At 40.6% G+C, this 20,520-nt stretch overlaps 1 protein-coding gene across 13 annotated transcripts in view; it reads left to right on the plus strand.

The window, feature by feature from the left end:
- The first annotated feature begins 542 nt into the window (after window positions 1-542).
- RBFOX1 (RNA binding fox-1 homolog 1) overlaps window positions 543-20,520 on the plus strand; it is a 908,679-nt gene continuing 888,701 nt past the window's right edge. For 3 of the 13 annotated variants that reach the window (XM_063342858.1, XM_063342868.1, XM_063342874.1), the window contains exon 1: window positions 545-697. In XM_063342858.1, coding sequence (XP_063198928.1) covers window positions 695-697 — 3 coding nt within the window. In that variant the 5' untranslated portion in view covers window positions 545-694. Of the gene's footprint in view, window positions 698-936; window positions 1,186-20,520 lie in introns of those variants that run through there. The other 10 variants (XM_063342857.1, XM_063342875.1, XM_063342856.1 and 7 more) reach the window with 8 other exon arrangements.

Here is a 20,520-nt window from a genome sequence, read left to right on the forward strand (position 1 = left end):
GCCGGGCAGCCGGCGATGCGGGGGGGAGGTTGCTCCTCCGGGGCCCCGCGGGGAGCCCGGGCGCCGCCGCGCGGCCGCCAATCCCGGTTGCGGGCGTGCCTTCCGCCCGCCGGGGAGACCCGCTCCCCCGCCCGGCGCCGCCGGGGCTCCGCGCCGCCGCCCCGCTCCATTTCGCCTCCCTCCCTCCGCTCCCGTGCGGCTGGGTGCTGCTGCCGCCGCCTCCCTCGGCGCAACCGGCCCCCCGCAGCTCTCCCCCCAGCCCAGCCCAACCCGCCCCGCCGGGCTTGAAGGTCACCCTCGCCCGCCCGACCGCTCCGGAGCCACTTTCCGCGCCGGCTGGAGAGAGGCAGCGCCTCCACCCCCGGGAAGGTCCCTGTCCGGCCGGTGCGGGGCTCCCGCCGGCCGCGGCTGAGCGGAGTGGGAAGCCGCCCGCTCGCCCCCGCCTCCTCCACCCGCAGCCGCGGCGGGGACGGCCCCCGGGGTCTCGCCGCTGCTCGCAGGCGGGCCGGGCGCCCCGCTGCCGGTTGGCGGCGAGCCCGGGGGGAGCGGGGCGGCGGCGGGGGGCGCGGCATGCGGCGGTGAGGGCGGTGGCGCTGCCCGCGGGGAAGGGGCTGCGGCGGCGGGGAGCCGCGTCCTGCTGCGACTTGCCCGGACGGGAGAGGCGCCGCGACCCTTCGCCTCCGCTCGTCTCTTTATGGTGAGTTTCGCGGCCGGTGTCGGGGTGCAGCGGGGCAGCTCGGCGCGGGGCATCCCGGCAGGTGCGCGGCGGCGGGGCCCCTGCCCGCCCTCCCCCCAGCAAGGAGGCGCTCCCGCCGCCGCCGGTCGCCACGGCCGGAAAGTTTCCGGGGCGGCCCGGGCGGAGGGCTGCGCGTCCGCGGAGCGTCCGTGGACGTGGGGGGCTCTGGGAGAGGCGCGGTGCCGCGGCTGGAGCGGCGGTGCCGGTGCGGCGGTGCCGGGCAGGGTGCGCTGCTGTGCCCCAGGTGCGCGGAGCGGGGAGCCGAGCGGCACTGCACCGGCTCGGCTTTCCTCCCGCAAAACCATCGGGGAAGGTGCTACGGGGAAAACGCTGGCACGGGAGGTGGCTCACAAAATAGATGGAAGAACAAGAAAAATGGCCAGTCGGGTTTCAGATGAGTTACTGCTTAAAAGAGTGCAGATCTTTAGCTGCTGGGAAACTACTTGCCTGTAAGTCATCAGCATTTACTTATTTAATAGGCGATTCATCATATCATTTTCCCTTGTTTGCTTCCATGAGGAAAAAAAGTATTGGTGTTGCTTATGTATGTGTTCACTACAGGTGAAGCAGCACTCCGTATGTTTTAAATGTATAGGCAGTTCCAGGTGGAACCGCCGCTCTTGAGCAGAGGCATGGTTTTGCAGTGTGACAGTGGCACATGTTCTGCAGTTCCAAAATTTTTAATGTGGCTGTTGGAGATTGTGCTGCCAACTTAACGTGGTTCACGCAGATGGTGAAACAAATGTGGTCTGAAGTTTGACTCTGGAGTGATTCATATCAGCGAAGTGTGAAAGATCTTGTCCAAATCTGCAGCTTTTGTTTATCTACTCCCTGAATTGCAAATGTGGCATGGTATGTTAGATTCCTGAGTGGTTTAGTGATGGCTGTTTTTTCACTTGAAATAAAATTCAGCTTATTCAAGGCGAATTGGATCATAAAATACATCAGACGCAGAAGATGGTGTCCCAAGAATGTCAAGTCCCTGGCTTCACTTCTCACTCTAGACTTGATGATACTTAAGAGAGGAAAGATGTTGCACGTTTTATTTGCCATTTAGAAGTGTGAAAACAATTCTATGTATGGGCTGTAAAAATGGAAGCAGGATTTTGTCACTCTGTGGTAGAGATTGATCGTGGTCCATTACAACCTGAAATTAAATTATTCCTTTTACTCAAATGATTATTTTTTAGAGACCAAATAGTCGCAGCTGCTTGACAAAATATATATTGGGAAGAGTGGCGGGTGTGTGTGTGCGTTTGAATTTTCAATGCATATCAGATAATTTAGTTTTTAGGAAAGTATTTGGTATCACATGCTCCAGTTATCAGGATTATAGTAGCAATTTAAAATAGCTCAAGCTACGGTACTTTTAATTTATTTTTATTTTCTTGAGCAATTTTGAGTTATTGAGTTTTTGGTAAACTATTTTTATGTAGCATTTCTGATTATAGTCCAAATCTTCCCTCTATCTCATGTAGGCTTTAATGGCTTGGCTACCCAAGTTTCATTTGCAGTTTTTTCTTGTTGTAAATATATTAGACAAAGTATTTGGCATTTCCTGAAATGAAGCCTGTGTTTATAGTGTCAAGACTATATTTCTTTTTTCTATTAGTACTTAACTGAGTATCAGTAATACATAGCTGAGAAACGTAATGAGTAAAGTTCACAGTACATTGATGATTTTTATAGTTCTTGTAATTGAAGTACTTGGTGTCCTTGACAAGATGAAGATGCTTTTCTGGTTTTCATGAAAGGGTTTCCTTAAATGACAGAAATACTGGCCTGAGTCAAGTGTTGAGGAAGAGAGCGCGATTGTTATTCTTGGATGCATAACGTGATATAGAATATGAGTACACGTGTAGGATTATAAGGTCCGGTTCGCAGCATTGTGAATTATTACAGTGATGTGCCACACTTGACGCTGGTGTAATCCCTTACTAACCTGCACTGCTGGCTTGCTGCAAAGCAGGGGGAATGTTATGTCCTTAGGCCATGGCTGCCAGTACTGGTGGGTTTTGAAGTTTCTCCTTGCTTTCCAAGCTGCAGTCTTAAGCAAAGCCCCTTTGAAGTTAAACATGGAATAGCAAGGCCAAAGGGGGCTCGGCCACTTGTGCAGTCAATCTTTCTGCCCAGGGCAAGATCAGCTCGTACCTGTGTCATCTCTGATGGATGTTTGTGTACTTTTTCTTCCTGCTTTTGCTATTTTTCCCTTCATCTCATTTTTTTCTTCTTAGTATATGCTCTTACTTAGTTCTTTTCTAAAGAGTCTTATCCTCCAAACTGTCTCTCCCTCTGGTGTGCCCTGTCAGTCTCTCTTCTAGTACTATATACTGCTTTCTGGGGGACCTATTTCTTCTTTCCCAGCCCTCCGTATATGCTGCCTTTACCAGGTTTTTGCCTAGTTTTCAGGAGGGATTTAATGGAAATCCTTGGTCTCACTTTGTGCAGACAGGTCAGCTTTGTTTAAGACCCAGAGAGCTGTTTGGTATTCACTTGCGGTGCGGGAAGTTGAGCTGGTTGGAAATACAGGACAGAAGAGACCATTGGCTGAGTTAAATAATTCACCATCACTAATTTATCATGCTGTAACTTTGAAATGACATTATCTGATTTTTAAATTGAATCATAGGCATTATATACTGTAAAGACAGAATTCCTAGTGCTGGCCACAAGAAGAAATACTATTTATAGTTATGGAAGACGTGGCTACGTTAATCATACAGTTGTGTGAAAGGTCTGTTAGTCTGAAAATCTTCCCTAATTAAGATTGAGATATAATACTACAGCTTGAGAGAAACATAGTAGTTGAAATATGTTTTCCTTTTAACTGTGTTTATTTTATGCATCTGTTGGAACGAACTCTACTGGTTTCTTAGATCTTGACTTCTTCCCATTTCATGTGAGAGACTGGGGATGCCTCTGCGCTTTCAGAAAAGTAACATGTGAATAAAACTGAAGAGTTAGGAAAGAAGTGAATGGACAGGGCTTAAAACAATAGCAAACAGAATATTAGGTTGCCTGACTCTTTATGGTCTTGACTGTGAGATCATTTACATCTCTGGCAGAACTTCTGTTGACTTAATTGTGCAGAGTTTGAGCTGTAATATTTCTAGAGAGCAGAAAGCTCCTGTCTCCGAGGCTCTTTTCCCAAGTCATTGATGAGAAGCCTCATTTTTTTGTTGTTACTCTTTGTTCTTAATTCTTTGCTTAGTTGCACTTTTTTCAGTGCCCATAATTATTGTAGTGCAAATTCTTCTTCTTGAAAGTATAATGACATCTCTGAAACTTTATATTCAAGAATACACAACGTATTATTAGTAGATACTGGTTTTCTTATCACCTATTCTGAATATATGCTTTTATGGCGAAATAGGAAACTGTTTATGAAGTTAGCTATCAGTATTTATTATACTTTTCCTTCATAACTGTATTATTTTGCTAAAATTCAATATGCCAAAAATTACTGCAAATAAGATAATTTTATCTGTGTCCGTTAAATTAATGCACTGAAAAACTAATGTAAACTGAAAGGAAATCTTACCTGACCTGGGAGAACTCTTTTTGGGATTGAGAGTGGTGTGTAACAGCAGTACTGAAGCCCGTGTAACATTCTGAAGAGCACAGGGAAGCGCTTGCGTTTGATTTACAGTATAGATTACAGTTAGATATCAAGCAGCATCAAATGCCAAAAATACGCTTGTCATACTTTGAAATACTATTTTTTGCCAAGTAGGTGTAGTTTAACGTCTCTACTCTTCTGCTCCGGATTTTGTACTTTGCGGAGAACCTGTCCGGGAGTAAGAATATTTGTAAGTGGAGGTTTTAATGAATATTCAGAAATTCAAGATAGTTTCTGAGGTGTATTATAAGGTATTAACTATTTGGCTCTTTCCAAGGGGAAAGAAGCTGTTAAGTATTTTGCAAGTATGTGTCTTTCAGAAATTTAAAAGTTGTTGGAAGTGTCTCTAACATAAGACGTATACACAAATCTAAAGCTCTATGATAGCTCAAAGACAGTTAAAAAACCCAGAACATTTTGCAACTTTGAATGCAGTTCTAAAGTCCTGTTTCTAAAGAGGAAGATGTTATTGCAGCAGATACCCTGAAAGGAACGAGGGAAATACACAGTTCTGGATTGACACATGCCTTAGTACCTACCTATGCAATTCAGTGCCCTGAAATTAAGGTAAGTGCCCGGAGTGGGAAACACTGTGCCACACACTGGGAGTGTCTGTCAGCGGGAGCCTGCCTGCAGCAACTCCGGGAGATTTTGTGAAAACGACTGAGCAAACTCATATCCATTAAAATAATTGCCACTCTACTTCAGATAGAAAGGTGGAAGAGAATATTGTTACAGCAGGTTGAGCTGAAAGTCTTGGATTGTGTTAAAGGGCAAAGATGCAAAACTAAATCACTTTTAAGATAAATGGCATAATGATGACTGTAGGGCCAGACGCAGCTGTTTGTGACCAGCGTTACAAACACTGTAAACATACACAGATTTCTCTCAGTTTGCAACACGCTTGCTTTCAACCCTCCAGTGTACAACCCCTGATGGAGAAATAAGGTTTAGGGTACAAAAAGAAGAGATCGTGATCCCAAAAAAGGGAATTACAAGGAAACAGTCTGGAATATGTTTCAAGCAATTGCTATTTTTTGGGCTTCTCATCATTAAACAAGTGGTAGCAAGAGCTGGAGTTAGTGAATCTCAGCTCTCTGCTATGTTTTGTAGTTCCTTCATGTTGAGTCTGCTACCATGCTAGTTGTGATTCAGACTTTTCCTTTCTTTTGGGCATTTATTAATCACTTTTCGATTGGATTTTTTTAGAATCTAATGAAGTATAAATCCATGCTGACATACTTTTCTTGGTGAGAACACTCATAGGATCCTGCTTGTCTGATTGCTGGTTCCAAAGGTTTTCTAGGGATTTTATTGTCTCTGAGTTCAGGCTCTGTATTAGATGTGAGCAAAATTGTATGATCAGAACAATAAGAAGCTATCCTGAAAATACATATTTTTTTTTTTTCCTGAGATAATCAGGAAATACAAACTTGTTATATAAAATGTTGGCTCTAAATGTGTACCGTTTTGAAAGTGTGAGTATGTGAAAATGTGAGTAGGTATTTTAGGAGAAGGCTTAAGTCAGGAAGTGCTACGATTTCAGATCATATATTCTAATAGTTAAAGCAGTTGTAGAGAAGGTGGAAGAAGGCCTCTATACAGGTGGAAGAAAATCCAGTCATATTGGACAGTTGTACTTGAGTTAGAAATAACAGGACAGAAGTTTTGCTGTGTCGAAATCAACGCCATCATCACATGAGATAAAACAGAAGTAAATTTGTATGTACTGCCCTGGGAGGAAAACCCAATACAGTTGCAGCTGGTTTCCTTGAACCTAGGTTGCTCTGTAGTCTCTTTTGGGTGTTTTGTGGCTTTTTTTATCTTTGAAATATCTGTAGTTTACACAAGAGAAAACACAGGCAGAAAAAAGTTATTTATGTAATATTATTGTCTTACAAAAACTGACAGTCTGTTGTGGAGTTTCTTGTTTCGGTAGCAAAATGAGCGTTAAGCCTTTGAGAACCTCAAACAGATCCAGAGCCCTGGATTTCAAAATAGAATGTTCTGTAATTGTCTTGCTCTCTTCAAAAAACATATCTTTTATATGACTGTCCATTGTATAAAGAGAGTTGTCTTTCACAAAAGTAGCTTGGCTGAAGAAAAGGCATTACTCTTCCTCTGGGTAGCTAGTTCCTGAGTTTCTGCTTTTATCTTTTACATTTGTTGTTTTGTTAAACAGGTCTTAGGTGTCTGATTTTTTTCACCACATGTTGTAAAGGATTACCATTTTATAGTTTTGGGAGAGAGAAATTTTCCTAAATTAAGGATTATGCAATATTATGCACATATGTTTTATGCACGTATTCCACATAAGGAATTTGATAGGAAATGAAGATCCCGTAAACAGTCCATATATGAAAATAACAGAATATAGCACTAAACACTGTTTTCAGAATAATCTTCTGTCTTCAAATTTATGTAATTCTGTAACACTTTGCCTTGGGATGCAGGATAGTCTGTGCCTTCCTTGACCCCAGAGCTTACAGTCTTGCTTCTTTGGTGGGGAAAGATACTGAAGCATCATTTTCAAGTCATGCTGCTGGGTGGTTGTCTTTGATTCAGTGTTACAGGAAATAATTTGATGAAATATTATCTTCTGCTACAATGAAACTCTATAGTGAAGCTCTAGGATTTAAAAAAAAAAAAAAAAAAAAATCTCACTCCACTACAGACAGTCGACTGTGTATTTGAGTAGTTACTTAAATGTCCTTTCCTCCAACATTGAAGATGAGCTACCTAAAATGTCATCTACCACATGGTGATATCCATTTTAAGTCTGCAACAATATAAATGCTAAGGAAGTCCCAGAGTGCAGGTTGAATTGAGCCACACAGAGTGACGCAGCGGGAAGATTAATGGATCTAGATGTCCTCCTGATCTGTCTGTGATATTGGACCCCCTTTTCCCACTCCTTAATTCAGGACACTCTCCAAATGGCTCCTTCACTTCATGATGACCTCTTCTCTGTTGCCATCATGATAATGTGTTAGTCTGCAGCTGCCTCCACAGGAGACCGATTGGGCTTCCCCTGGTCATTACAAGTATTGAACTCTTGCCGGATACCAAAAGTGCCCATATTGCATGTTTTGCAGACTTGCTTCATTGCAGATGTCCTCAACCTGAAAGCAAATTCTTTCGTTACTGTTGTTTTCCAATCCCTGATACCTGCCCATGAGGTTTTGATTTACGTTTTTGTTTTGTTGTTTCTGTTTCAGACTGTTGCTTTTGTTTTGATTCAGAACTGAATCTCTGGCTGTAACTGATTATTAAGGATCTTATGGCACTGGGGGAACAAGCCTCCCTGGAGCCCCGTTGTCGGGTGGAGCGGGTTAGGGGTTTACCTGGTAGCCTGATGCACAGGGCACTCTGGGGGGTGATACCCAAAGAGATCCTTTTGCTTTGTGTGAGCCTTATTCTAACATCACGTGTGCCTTGATACTGAAGCCACCTTTTACTCCTCCTGCTGTAAAATGCCTTCAAATCGGTCAGCTTTGGTGCTCATAGGATCTTTCATCCTCACTTTGGAAGCTGTCATAGCCAATGAGCACATGGTCAGTCAGTAATTGCTGGGACATACTGGTTCAAATGGACAGAATGTTGCAGCCAAGTAGTTTGGCCCCTTTAATCACCTGGAGCATAGTTTTGTTTTCAGCAATTGCCGCTTCACTGCAGCAAAGTAGGTAATCAATTTTTGGTGATAATGCTTGTTTCCCTTTTAGTGTGGGTGGCCCGAGGTGTTCCCGTTTCCATTGTCCCTGTCCTCCTGGCTGTGTTCTTGCCTTTGAATCAAAGTTTTGTTTCATTGTAGCCAGAGAACCACTTTCTAAGGTGTGTATGTTTGTTAGAACCGGAGTGGATTTTAAAAAGGACTTGAGGGTTGCTTGAAATCTCATATGTACAAACTTGTCTGTGTAGGAACCAAAATATTTTGTTATATTCTGAATACGAAAGTGCTTTTTTGCTACAATGTATCCAAAGGTGTATCACCATAATCTTCTGCTACTGAGATAGGAAGTGATCTGCAGGACCCTAGGGGTCCCTTGGGGAGAGCTGAAAAGGACGGTGGGGTGATGATACCATCTCTGAGTACTGGGTAAAACCCCGTCTTTAATGAGAAGAAGTGATTTAAAATAATTTTAAACCACAGACAATTAAAATGATCAATTTTAGGAAGATACAGTTTCCTTATAAACTTGATACAAAACACGGAATTTAGCAATAATAGATGATACAGGACAAGATAATAAAAGCGTACAATAAAATGAAAACAAATCGTTAAATAATTAGACATGAGTGAGTCATAAAAATCTCTTTTTATAATGAGAGGTATCCATCTTTTTTGTTACAGGAGCCCATAGTATTGTTCTAGCTCTTTAAAAATCAGATAATCTTTTCTTTTGCACTTTTACGTGTTATATTCTTATGCTAAGAGCTCTCTTACTAAGTTCAGTTATGGTACTGCTGTGGATGCATGTCAGTTTTGGATGTGAATGTCAGTTTTGCTTACTGCAATCCGAAGAAATGAAAGCTTCCCTGGTCAGTTTAAGAGTTTTCCCATACTTCTGAAAACCAGCACTAGTGTAGCACCACCCATATGTTATGGTCTCCATTTGTGCCCAGTAGATTTCCACTTTGAAAAGAAAAAATTGCAAAAAAAAATATATTTTGCAGATGTCTCATGGTAGCCATTGTAGTATGTGTGTTTCCTGAGCGGGGCACTTTGCCAGTCCTGATTTTCCTATTTGTTCTTCTCTGTTGGTTCTGCAGCTACTGAGGTAAAAGTAGCAATTAACAATTTCATTTTTGCTAGTATTGCAGCTGTCTAGTTCCACTAAAACTGCTATTTAGTGAAGAGGTAGGAAAGGAAGGTTTGCATGAGGCATTGTAATAACACCGAGGTGTGAAAGAGCTATTGTTCTAAGAATAGAAGGATTCAGAATGCTTTGAACGTGATTTGCTCACGATCTTTTTCATAGTTTATTTTTCTCAGTTTGCCTATGACAGAAATTGCAGGGGGAGGCCTCTACCAGCAAATAACTGCGGTATGCACTGTATCCAGTTAGCCTGACTTAGAGAAACTTGTTGGGGTTCTTTTTTCAGACTTTATCAGTACTTTTACAGTGGGAAATAAAAGACGAAGGATAATAAACTGACAGTTTGACAAACCCCCTTCTTTTAGAAGGTCCATCAGTGCATTGCTGATGAGTGTAATTGGCGTATGTTAGTAACATCATATGTTAATCTAATCACACACACGCACAAACATGCACACACCGAGTACCAACATGTTATATATGGTACCAGATCTGTTATGTCTCCTCCTCAGAACGTCTGATATCTCTGGCTTGTGTTTCTGATGCCAGAAGCTGAAGTTTTCACTCTATTGCCCAGCAAACGGGGGCAGCAGTGGTAGGAAGTCTGCATAGCTGGATTTCAGGCTTATTCTAGGTAATGTGGCTTTTGGAGGAAAGTTGCTGAGCGCTCTTGTCTCCTTGGCTGCTCTCTAGCCACTTTTTCTGTAATTGGCAGTAGTTACAGCAACACAGGTAAAAACCAGGTCTCTCACCAGTTAACGGTAATGCAGGTACCAGTGAATAGCAAATTTATTTTATAGCGGAGACTACAGAGTTACAGTTCTGATGATCTTGTTGGCATCTCTGCTGTGAAGTGCTATGCAGTTGATGTCCAATCAACATTGCATGCCTGACATTTTGGTGCGGTGGGGTTTTGGTGTGGGCTTTTTTATTGTGTTTGAGGTTTTTTGTGCTATTGAATAAAAGAACAATAAAATAGGGCACAAATAATTCTTAATCTTAGTGTTGCTTTATAAACATATCTTAAAACAGATGCAGTTATTAATATCTGCTAGTCAATACAACACTTCTCTATGTTAAAGCTTTGCAAGCAGGCAAAATAAAGGAAAACTAGGAAGTTTCCTGTGACGTTAAAAGTAACATAAACTTTTTTCTGTTTCCATGTTTGCACTGTGAGAAAGTATTAGACTAAAATGTGGATTCACATTTCTAAGGTAAGTATGTTCTAGTGGAACGTAAATTTTACAATAGTAGAACTTGATTCCCTGCTGAAGCCATTAAATAATTTGTCACTGGTTGTACGAGAAGCAGGAAGATTGGACACTAATTTCTGATGTGGAAAATTTTATTTATTTATTTTTAAAATTTTTCTCGGGTGAGAATATCTTTCAAGTTGCTCAAGAGTTGATTAAAATACAAATTAAATTGAAATAATGATTGCTGTAGTCCTGGGAATAGTTTTTTTATGAACTTTCATGGTACATGATCGTACCATTCACAAGAAAATAATATATGCAGGTAAAGTAGAAATTGAGAGCAAGTGAGCTAGGTGATAAACTCTTTCTTTCAGCTTATTTCTGACTTTTGTTTGCCAAAATGAAACTGTTCAGTACCTGTAGTTGTCTGTGCTTTGCTATCAGGGTTATACTTTCCCTATAAATGAATATTATTTTAGCTGTGTAAGTGAATACATCTTTATTAGTTGAGGTTAAATTTAGTCAGTAAATTGGCTTCTTTATTCCTGCAGATGTGTTAAAATCAAGCTCTGCACCTGTCCTTTAGTAGATCTTAGTATTGTTTTGTTTTAAGAACCACGTCCTTAGCCAGTGCCTCTTCCACATTGCCATAAAAAATTACTTTCTGACTTATGTCGTAGTAACACCTCATACTCCATTTGGAATATGCTGTTTATTTTGCTATTTAAAATGCCGTGTAGTTTGATCTCAAGTTTCATTGTCTTTGAAGGTCTCCAAAGTAAATCTAAAGAGCTACAGATCGTCTCTAATTTAAATCAGTAGGAAATAATATTGATCATAATAGGGAAGGGTAACTGTTGGTGTCTTTTAATCTTGTATCATTTGGGCTCCTCTTGTTACCTCCCTTGTTAGTTTTGCCAGTACACATCAGAGCAGGTCATAGAGGAGCTTGAACCGTTGAGGATCATTGCACTTTGAGTCCTCCGTATTACTAAGAGGAAAGCTGGTCTAATTTATTTTTAGGCCTGATACTTGTGCAGTGGCTGTGGCAGGAGCACGTGCTGGGTTGATTGGGGGAAAACAGTGATCCCATAGTCAGAGATGGGTTTTGGGGCTCTCCAAAGGATGTGCTTTTTCTCTCGCTGCTGAAAGGCTGGCTGTTGTCATCTGTGGATTTTAAGAATCTGTAATCACATTTTAAAGAGTAGGAGGATTTTAGAGTAAGACCATATTCCCCTTTCTTTTCTTATCTTTTTTTTTTCTTTTTAATAATGTGCTCTGCTGATGCTTAATATATAACAAGTTTAAATAATTTAATAAAACTGTCTCAAATGAGGAAATTGAAAGGGAATTTCAAATGAATGTTATAACGCAGTACTATTGCAGCTTGACGCCTCGGTATGGGTGGTCCTTTCTGGCACGGTGCTGAAGGAGTAAGAAATGCCTCATCTTAGGACTGTGGAAGCATGCACACCTATGAAAGACTGACAGACTGGAGACACCAGAAGCATGACTGATGTCATGAGATGACCTGTGTGTTTCTTCCGATAGTGGAATGTGTGAACTGGATACTGCTTACTATGGAGTATGCGAGTAGCTGGGTTCTTGTGAAATTACTTATGAATTACTTGCTCTTGTGCAGATGCTGTGTGTGGTGCATAAATGCTTACAGCTTGGTTGCTGGGGCTCTCTGTGTGTCATTGGATCATAGAATGGTTAGAGTTGAAAGGGACCTTAGGGATCATCTAGTTCCAGCCCCCCTGCTATGGGTTACTCAAAGCCCCATCCAACCTGGCCTTGAACACCTCCAGGGATGGGGCATCCACAACTGCTCTTGACAACCCGTTCCAGTGTCTCACAGCCCTCACAGTAAAGAATTTCTTCACAATATCTCATTTAAATATCCCCTCTTTCAGTTTAAAACCGTTACCTGTCATCCTGTCACTCCACTCTCTGACAAACAGCCCCTCCCCATCTTTCCTGTAGGCCCCCTTTGGGTACTGGAAGGCTGCTATAAGGTCTCCCTGGAGCCTTCTCTTCTCCAGGCTGAACAACCCCAACTCTCTCAGCCTGTCCTCATAGGAGAGGTGCTCCAGCCCTCTGATTATCTGCATGGCCTCCTTTGGACTTGCTCCAACAAGTCCATGTCCTTCTTATGTTTGGGGCCCCAAAGCTGGACGCAGTACTCCAGGTGGGGTCTCACCAGAGCAGAGCAGAGTAGAGTGAGAGAATCCTCCCCCTCGACCTGCTGGCCACGCTTCTTTTGATGCAGCCCAGGATGCAGTTGGCTTTCTGGGCTGCAAGAACATGTTGCTGGGGTCACGTTGAGCTGCTTCATCAACCAACACCCCCAAGTCCTTCTTGGCAGGGCTGTTCTCAGTCCATTCTGCACCCAGCCTGTATTTGTGCTTGGAATTGCTCCGACCCACGTGCAGGACCTATGAATGTATATAGCTAATGAGCTGAAAAAAAGAATTGACCTTGCAGCTGACAGTAAATTTGGAAAATATTAAGGAAGGTATTTATTATTTCTACTAAGCACAGCTTGGGAGTTGTTCATATTTAATGATTTATATCATTATTTCTAATACTAAATTTATGCCTCAGGATCTATATGCAACACATCTGAATTGCTGACACTATGAACTACAATTCTGAATTCCTCCTATTTTGTGTTTAACTTCTCAACCATAACTCAGTGTTATAGCACACACAAGGGAGGAAATGTTAAGCTATGATTCCAACAGCAAGCATTAAATGAATATATTGCACGCTTTTCAGATAATAAATTTAGAAGTGCATGAAGATTTACAGAATATTCCATATTCACAGTGATGCCAAGTTAGAGCTGCTTTAGGAACTATATGCATTAACTAGAATTTCCAGCTCTTGCCTGCTGTAGATTTGAAAGCTGTTTGTCTTCCGGACTATTTTCTGGTTATCGAAATGCCTGTGTTGATTGTGTTGAATGCTTAGAGGTAATGGGTCTTCTCGAGTGTATTTAGGTACCACTTTCAATATGTGGATTGCTAGATGATTAGCGTGTTGTCTTTACATGTATCCTTTTGCGATGGTGCTAATAGAAATAAAATCTATTCTTTTAATTTGCTAACCATTACTGTGAAACAATACATACCATTATGAACCTTTCCTGAGTGACAGGTATAGTTATATCGTTGGATAGTAAATTGGAAATACTAGTCTTTTGTTGGCAAAGAAATTAGGGAAGTAATTATTTGAATGTAAATTGTCTGCCCTATCACTGAGCATTTTAATACAAATTAGGCAAAAATAATTTCCTGTGATACTTTAGAAATCAAATATGGAAAAGAAGTATATTTGTGTAGACTTTTTAGCTGCAGGATATCACGTACACTTTAACATTTAGAAGCATAGAATGCTATTTTAATTTGTCATATTCAGATATGGACAATGTTAGGTTTTTTTTGCAGCCCCATTAGATAAGAAAAAATGTTGAGAGCATTATATCGTAAGCTTTAGAGGAATGCATTTATAGAATGCCAGCAGATGTCAGTATGTTCTTGTTATACAGCCCTTTTGTTTTTAAACAATAATTTTTCCTGAATTAAATAATATGTGAGGAAGTAATAAGTGCTGTAACACTATCTTAATCCAGGTCTATTTAATTCAAATGTTTTACTGAAAAGAGGTTTTTTTCCTTTCTGTTTTCTAGACCTGGTCTGGCACAACATCCGTGTACACATGAGCTTTCACTGTATATAGCTACTCATCAGGCTGCTTCAAGAACATATTTTAAAATGCTTTGCTAAGTGGAGATGTATTGCTGATAGTATAGCACCTTAGTTTCTAACTGAACTTCCCCCCCCTCCCGTAGAACTTTTTTTTGTGTGTATTTCCTTCATATATTCTGAGGCATTTTGAAAATGCTGGCGCACTTCTTTCTGTTGGCGTAGCTAGTGAATGTGTTTGAACTTTGATGTGTTTAATCAAATCTGCTTTCTAATTTGAAGATTATGTCGTCACTGTTTATGTGTGGTAATCAAAAACGGATGAGCTGTTCCTTGTCTTCCTTGTATTTCAAAAGTCAATACCAGTGTGGCATTGTGGAGAAGCCTTTCCTTTCTCCTCTGAAAGTGCAAAATGATGCCGTATAGCGGGATAGGATACAGAATTCATAGTCTGTTTAAAAACCTCAGTTTTTAAAGCAGTGACTTAAACTTCATGGAAGGTTGCCAGGTTGCACTTTTAGGGCGGTGGGCAGATGGTGCGTTTACAAGGTATGGAAGAACAGATGGAATGCGCAGCCCACGTGGAGGAAGTCAGCAGCCTCCTGACAGGTAAACCCAATCCTGCCCTGAGATTCTGGTACGCTGGTAGCACAGAGATGCTATTAAAACTCCCATTGCAGTTTTTGGTTTCGTTTTTCTCCCTATGTTTGTCAGTACTGCCTCTTTAAAGAAGGATGGTCTGCACCCCAAAGAAGATACTTCTCTTTCTCCTAACATAAAACTGAAATACCTCAGTCTCGATCTGATACTTTTGACCATTGTCTATGTTAGCCAGCACCACCAACGCCAGAAGGGTAAACCCCATGATTTTCAGTTTCAGGTACCTGAATCACTTGGTGCCTCAGTGTGTTAGGTGTTGAAATAAGTGGTAAGAATTCTGCCAAAAGATGAAAGGGCATTTACTTAAGCTTCTGTTAGGGAGCTAATGTAGATTTTGGCCTGCTGTATTCTTTTTTGTAAATTCACAGTCATAAAATGCTGTAGCCATCACTTCAGGCTTTTTAATTACATTTCTAAGCATAAGTGTATTTTACTTTTTCTCTTTCTTCAGACATCTTTTCAAGCTCTGTCATCTTAAAGAGTTTGTTTTACATACAAGACCTATTTATTGTGACTTATTCCTTGTTTCTTCTCATCTCAGTCTGTTTGCGTGATTTCAGATCATGCAAATGAGAATCGAGGCAGGGAAAACAGATAAGAAAGATACCTCTGGAGTGGAAAAAACCCATCAGCATACAGCATTACTGAGGTTGTAGTTCTGGAAATAAGGCTATTTTATTTTCAAAGAGTGGTTTTATTGCATTTGCCCGTAATGCCATTTCTACAGATGCTGATAAATACCCAGAATCCTGTTAAATATTGTGCCTAAATTACTTCTAAGCAACTTTTTGCATGATGTACTAATATAATTCAGTTCGGGGTTTGGCTTGCTTGCCTGGATCTGAAAGAAAGAAATTAGAAAATTATAGTTCTCTTTTCATTTTAGGGTAGGGGGCAAAAAGGTAGGGAAAATGTAGATATTTGAGGGTCTGCATGTGTAATGCTTGAAAATTTATCTGCTCTTTTTGTAATGAAAATAAAAAGCAAAAAGTATTTTTCCACCACTGAAGAAAAAATAAGAAGCAGTATCATATATTGTTTTGATATATTTTCTTCCATGGCAATGTAAACACTATGTGGTAGTTGACTCTGATTAACAGCCTCCTGACTATGCAAAATACCTGTGTAATAATTTCCTTGTGTAGCTGGCAGTGCTAGTGCACCTTGGACTCCTGAAAATCAGGTTCTTAGCAAAAATGGGTGGAATCTCCATCATGCTGTAACATACTTAAAAATTCTAAGAAAAACCTTATTTCACTGGAATTCACGGTCAACCTGAAAGACTGTTACTACAACTTCTCTTTTATTGCGTACAGAGCTTTTATTTGTGAACATGTAGGCTTTACAATGGGTAAATTAAGGGAGCTGGTTTTCTTCTGGTAATATAAGCATATGGATCAAAATACCAGTATGAGCATTTACATGTGGCTTTGCTCACGCAATCTGTATGTTGACATATGTAAGTTGAGAGCAGATGAATGACTCAGTTGTTCATTTTGTCCATGTGCTTCATACATAAATGTTTGAAAATGTGATCTTGCTGTCAAGATAGTGAGGAAGCCATACTATAAATCCTGAAATTAATTTTGATCAGTTACGCGTCAACAATGATCTTACAGCTTTTCAAACTTTATTTATAAATTTCTGGTTTTTGGAATACAGCTTTCATTAGGTAAGCATTTCACTTTCCTACGTATGTGCATTTGTACTTTTTAGAAGAGATTAATGGGAAAGCTATTCAAAAAATGATGCACGCATCTTCTGACAGTACTTCCTGTTTCAGGTAAGCTCTTAGTTAATAAAGATTGCAGCTGTTAAAGACTGCTGTGGATTAATTTTCCTGTTCTTGCACTTAGTTACAAGCACTCCAGTTGTCCGATTGTACTTTGGTCTGATAAGAAGGTTCCGTTCTAGATCATGGTAGATGTTATGTAGACAAGCGCTTCAGGACCCCGACTGTTTGTCTGAACTGAAATGGATATAGCTGGTGGCTGCATTTACAAATGGTCTTAAGCCTTGAAATTTCCAGAAAAATGGCAGCTGTTACAATAATTATACGCTCTCATTCCTCAAAACTTAGTATTTTGTATAAATCTAAACAATAAAGTGAACTATAAAATATTTGAAACTTGTTGGAAGTGTATACAAATCTAGATGGGTGTGGTCAACTGTAGTACCAAAAATCAATGCAACTTCAATGCAATATGTAATAGATGTAGTGGCGTCAACTGTGTTAATTTTGACTTTGGTAGCTTCAAAAAAGCCTGTGAAACTAGCCAGAAAGAGATTTGTTGTGATATTTTCCACACCCTTGAAAAAAACTATTTTAGCTAAGATGCCCTCAAGTACATGTACATTTGTTTTATTGCAATTTGCTTGAGATTTTTTCCCCAACCCATTGAAAACATTTCTAGAAATAGATTTTACAGTAGTCTGTTTATTGAAACAAATACATAGGTAGGGTTTACTGGTGTAATCAGATCTTTGTGTGCTGAAATATAATACATACAGCTTGTGAATTCTTCCGTAAGAATAGTATGAATAAGTTCCCCAAAAGCAGAGTGTCTCTCTAACTGTGTTCATTAGGAGGTCCGCCAGGCAGAAAGTCAGAAAGAGTGGAGAGCGGCAGCGCAGTGTGAGGAGTGGCAGGTGCTTTGATGAAAACGGACGAGTAACTTATGGAGAAATAGTCATCTAATATGGTAATGGGTGAACAGACTGCAATAAACCAAAGGAAAAATGCATCCCAATATACATTTCTCTTCCTGAAAGAAATGAAAAATGCGATCCTCCTCATGGGAGTAAAATGAGGTATTGTAAAGGTGATGTGTCATAGGAAGATGGAATTGATAACTCCACAGGAAACATTCACAGATGTCATACTTGTAGTTCCCTGGCAGAAGCAGCCCTGCTGCAGTACCTTCAGAAATGGATGCTGGAAGTGTGGCAAGCTATGGATTATAAAATCTATGATAAAATTTTCCATATAAGATGATTTGGGAGACAACCTTGTAATGAAAATCTAGAGAATTCCTTAATCTGTTTTCTCTGTAAACTACATTATTTCATACAAACAGAAATAATATGGAGCCATCAGAATAGCACAGGGATTATATTCTAGCAGTAAATTTTCTGATTGCAGTTCAGTTTTAACAAAATTACGCAAAAACTTTTAAGCTAAAGATTTTTTTAATTTGGCAGTTACTTATCCTTCTTATTCCTGGCAGTTTCCTTTACCAGGGTTTTCCAGGACACCAGGCATATTGTCACGTCTGCACTCTTCCCTCTTCTTCCTTTACCATCTGGTGCAGTCACAGCCCTCTCTCAATTGCACCGGGAATGGGGAAGAAAACAGCTAGACTTTACATTGGTCTCTCATCTTCTCACCTAAATCTGTACCAAACCCTACATTCTCTCTTGGAATAGGTAACTTCCTCCCTGTCCTACAAATTTTGCATGTCCAGTATGTTTTTTTTCTGACCATGGAAATGGCAGCTTCTGCCAGAGCGTTGCAGCTGTCCCATCACCTCAGTGGTGTGTATGTTCAGCTCTGCAGCTGCTGCTCCACCGCTGCATACTTTGTCCTTCTGCTCAAATTCCAGGTGCTCACTGCATGTTCAATGGGTTTGATCCCAAAAGAGGAGACCAGGTAAGAACAAGGTCCGAAAGCTGTGTCATGAATGATGTTGCATTCTAATCACAGATGATTTAGAAGCATTAATAAGCAATAGAGACTTAAATTCTTAAATTGCAGGTTCCAGGTAAATGAAGACCACTCTTCCTGAGCACAGATGCAAATTTATCCTGTGCTAATGTGCTTTTATTTCTTGCAAATAGAATTAATAGAATTCCTGAAAAGAAGACACCAAGCTGAAAACTATAAAAATACTTTAGAATAGCAAAGTTTCACTCCACTCTTTCTCATAGAGGAGGTATCAAGACTGCATGCTGACAGGTATGGGCTCTCCATCCTTGCACATCATGAGGAGTTCTTGACATACATTGCAATAAGCGTATTCCTGTGGCCTGCGTTGCTTGTGCAAAGCACACGGAATGGCTACAAGGGAGAAGAAACTGACAGCTGCTTGAAAGAATACATCAAAACCATGAGTGTCTTGACATATAAATAGAGTAGTCCTACCGTTCATGGTTCATAAAAGATGTGGAGCAGATGGATTTTTAATTCAGGTAATTGTAAGCTTTGTTTGGAGTGCCAAATGGTTTTGGAAGAGATATTGTTGCTAGAGTTTCCGCAGTCATGGCCAGGGCTGTTTGCTACCTACCAGAATGCAGATTCACATTTTTACTCTGACTCCTGCTCCCATTTTTAACTGCTTAAAGACAACTTATCATAGAATCATAGATTCCTACTTCTTTTTCTGTTGTCCAGTTTCATTTACATGCAGACAGGATGGAGACCACAACAGGAGAGGTAAAAAATGTTTAATTTTGGTTTTAAATTAAGGACAGACTTCTATTGAGGATGCCCTGCTAGCAAGCAGCATAGTGTAGGAGAAAATAATCTCTTTTTTTTTTTTGCCTGCTGATCACTGATGTGTTATGTTATACTGAAAGGCTTCTGCTCTGCCACTCTTTCTCTGTGTTCTTACAAGAATGACTCCACTCATTTTGAGTGAAGTAGGAGAATGTGATTTGCTGACTGGTTTACTTCATCCTGGGAACAGAGCTGAGATGTATTCAGTCTAGCTGCAAATGAGGCACTGTTTTTAATGTGAAATTTAATTTTAAATAGTTAAACACCTGCAGGGATGTCTGTAAGCAGATACTGATTTAAAAAAAAAAAAAGGCAGTACATGACATTTATAGTTTTCTCCTACTCAAGGTACTGTAGTGGGAAATAAAAGATGATTTCTCACATAGCCGTTGGCAAACCTTGATTTTTCAGAGTTTAGGCCATGTTGTTAAGTGTGAGACAGACTTATTTTGCCCAAATTGTTAGGCATGTTGGTATGTTCTACATACATAAAAAATACAGAAGTATTTTTAGCTGCTGTTTGTATTAAAGTGATTTACACTTAATAGCAGTGAAAGAAGGGTGAGAGAGGAAAGGCTTTTGAATATTTTAGTAACGTAATTCTGATCTATTAGATAGAAGTTATGGAGAAGATTATATGGCTCTCTTATTCAGAATATGTCTCATCAGGTGTGTGTCTGTCTGAGAAATCACATGCAATGCATTAGTCTGTGTGGCATTTATAAGGAGACTGTTAAAACTGTAGTAACTTGCTTAGCTAAAGCAAGTTAACTGTGCATTTCTGTGAACCTCATCACTGCAGTGATGGGACTGTATTCCCTCCCTATGGTGAAAAGCAGAAAAATGATCTTGTTCTTTTGTTTCATCTGTAGGTGATATTCACATGTTTTTATGAATTATTAGGTAAGGACAAAATTCATGGTTTTACATTTAGCTCTAGCAGGATAGATGGTTTTTAATATTTTTTCACCACTTCAGTGAAGGTTCAGTTTTGAATAAGCTTTCCCAGGACACTGTTAACCAGCAAGCCCACCACTGCAGTGGAGTTTAGCTGGGGTGTGTGTGGTCTAACTCATGGTGGGGAGAGGTGAGTTGAGATCCATTATGGAAAGGTTTGAAAGTCAGCAAACTGACCTAGAGCAGAGATGTGTATTAGTGAAGAGCAGTGTTTTGCCTTGCTGAGCAGATAGGTTGCTGAATTGGGAATGAGCCAGAGTGTCCTCAGGGTCTGGCAGCAAGTGGTAGTCTGGTTTGCATGTTGCATGTGTGGTGCTCAGGGTGGTCAGA

Source organism: Chroicocephalus ridibundus, chromosome 8 (assembly GCF_963924245.1).
Source record: "Chroicocephalus ridibundus chromosome 8, bChrRid1.1, whole genome shotgun sequence".
Taxonomy (NCBI): domain Eukaryota; kingdom Metazoa; phylum Chordata; class Aves; order Charadriiformes; family Laridae; genus Chroicocephalus; species Chroicocephalus ridibundus.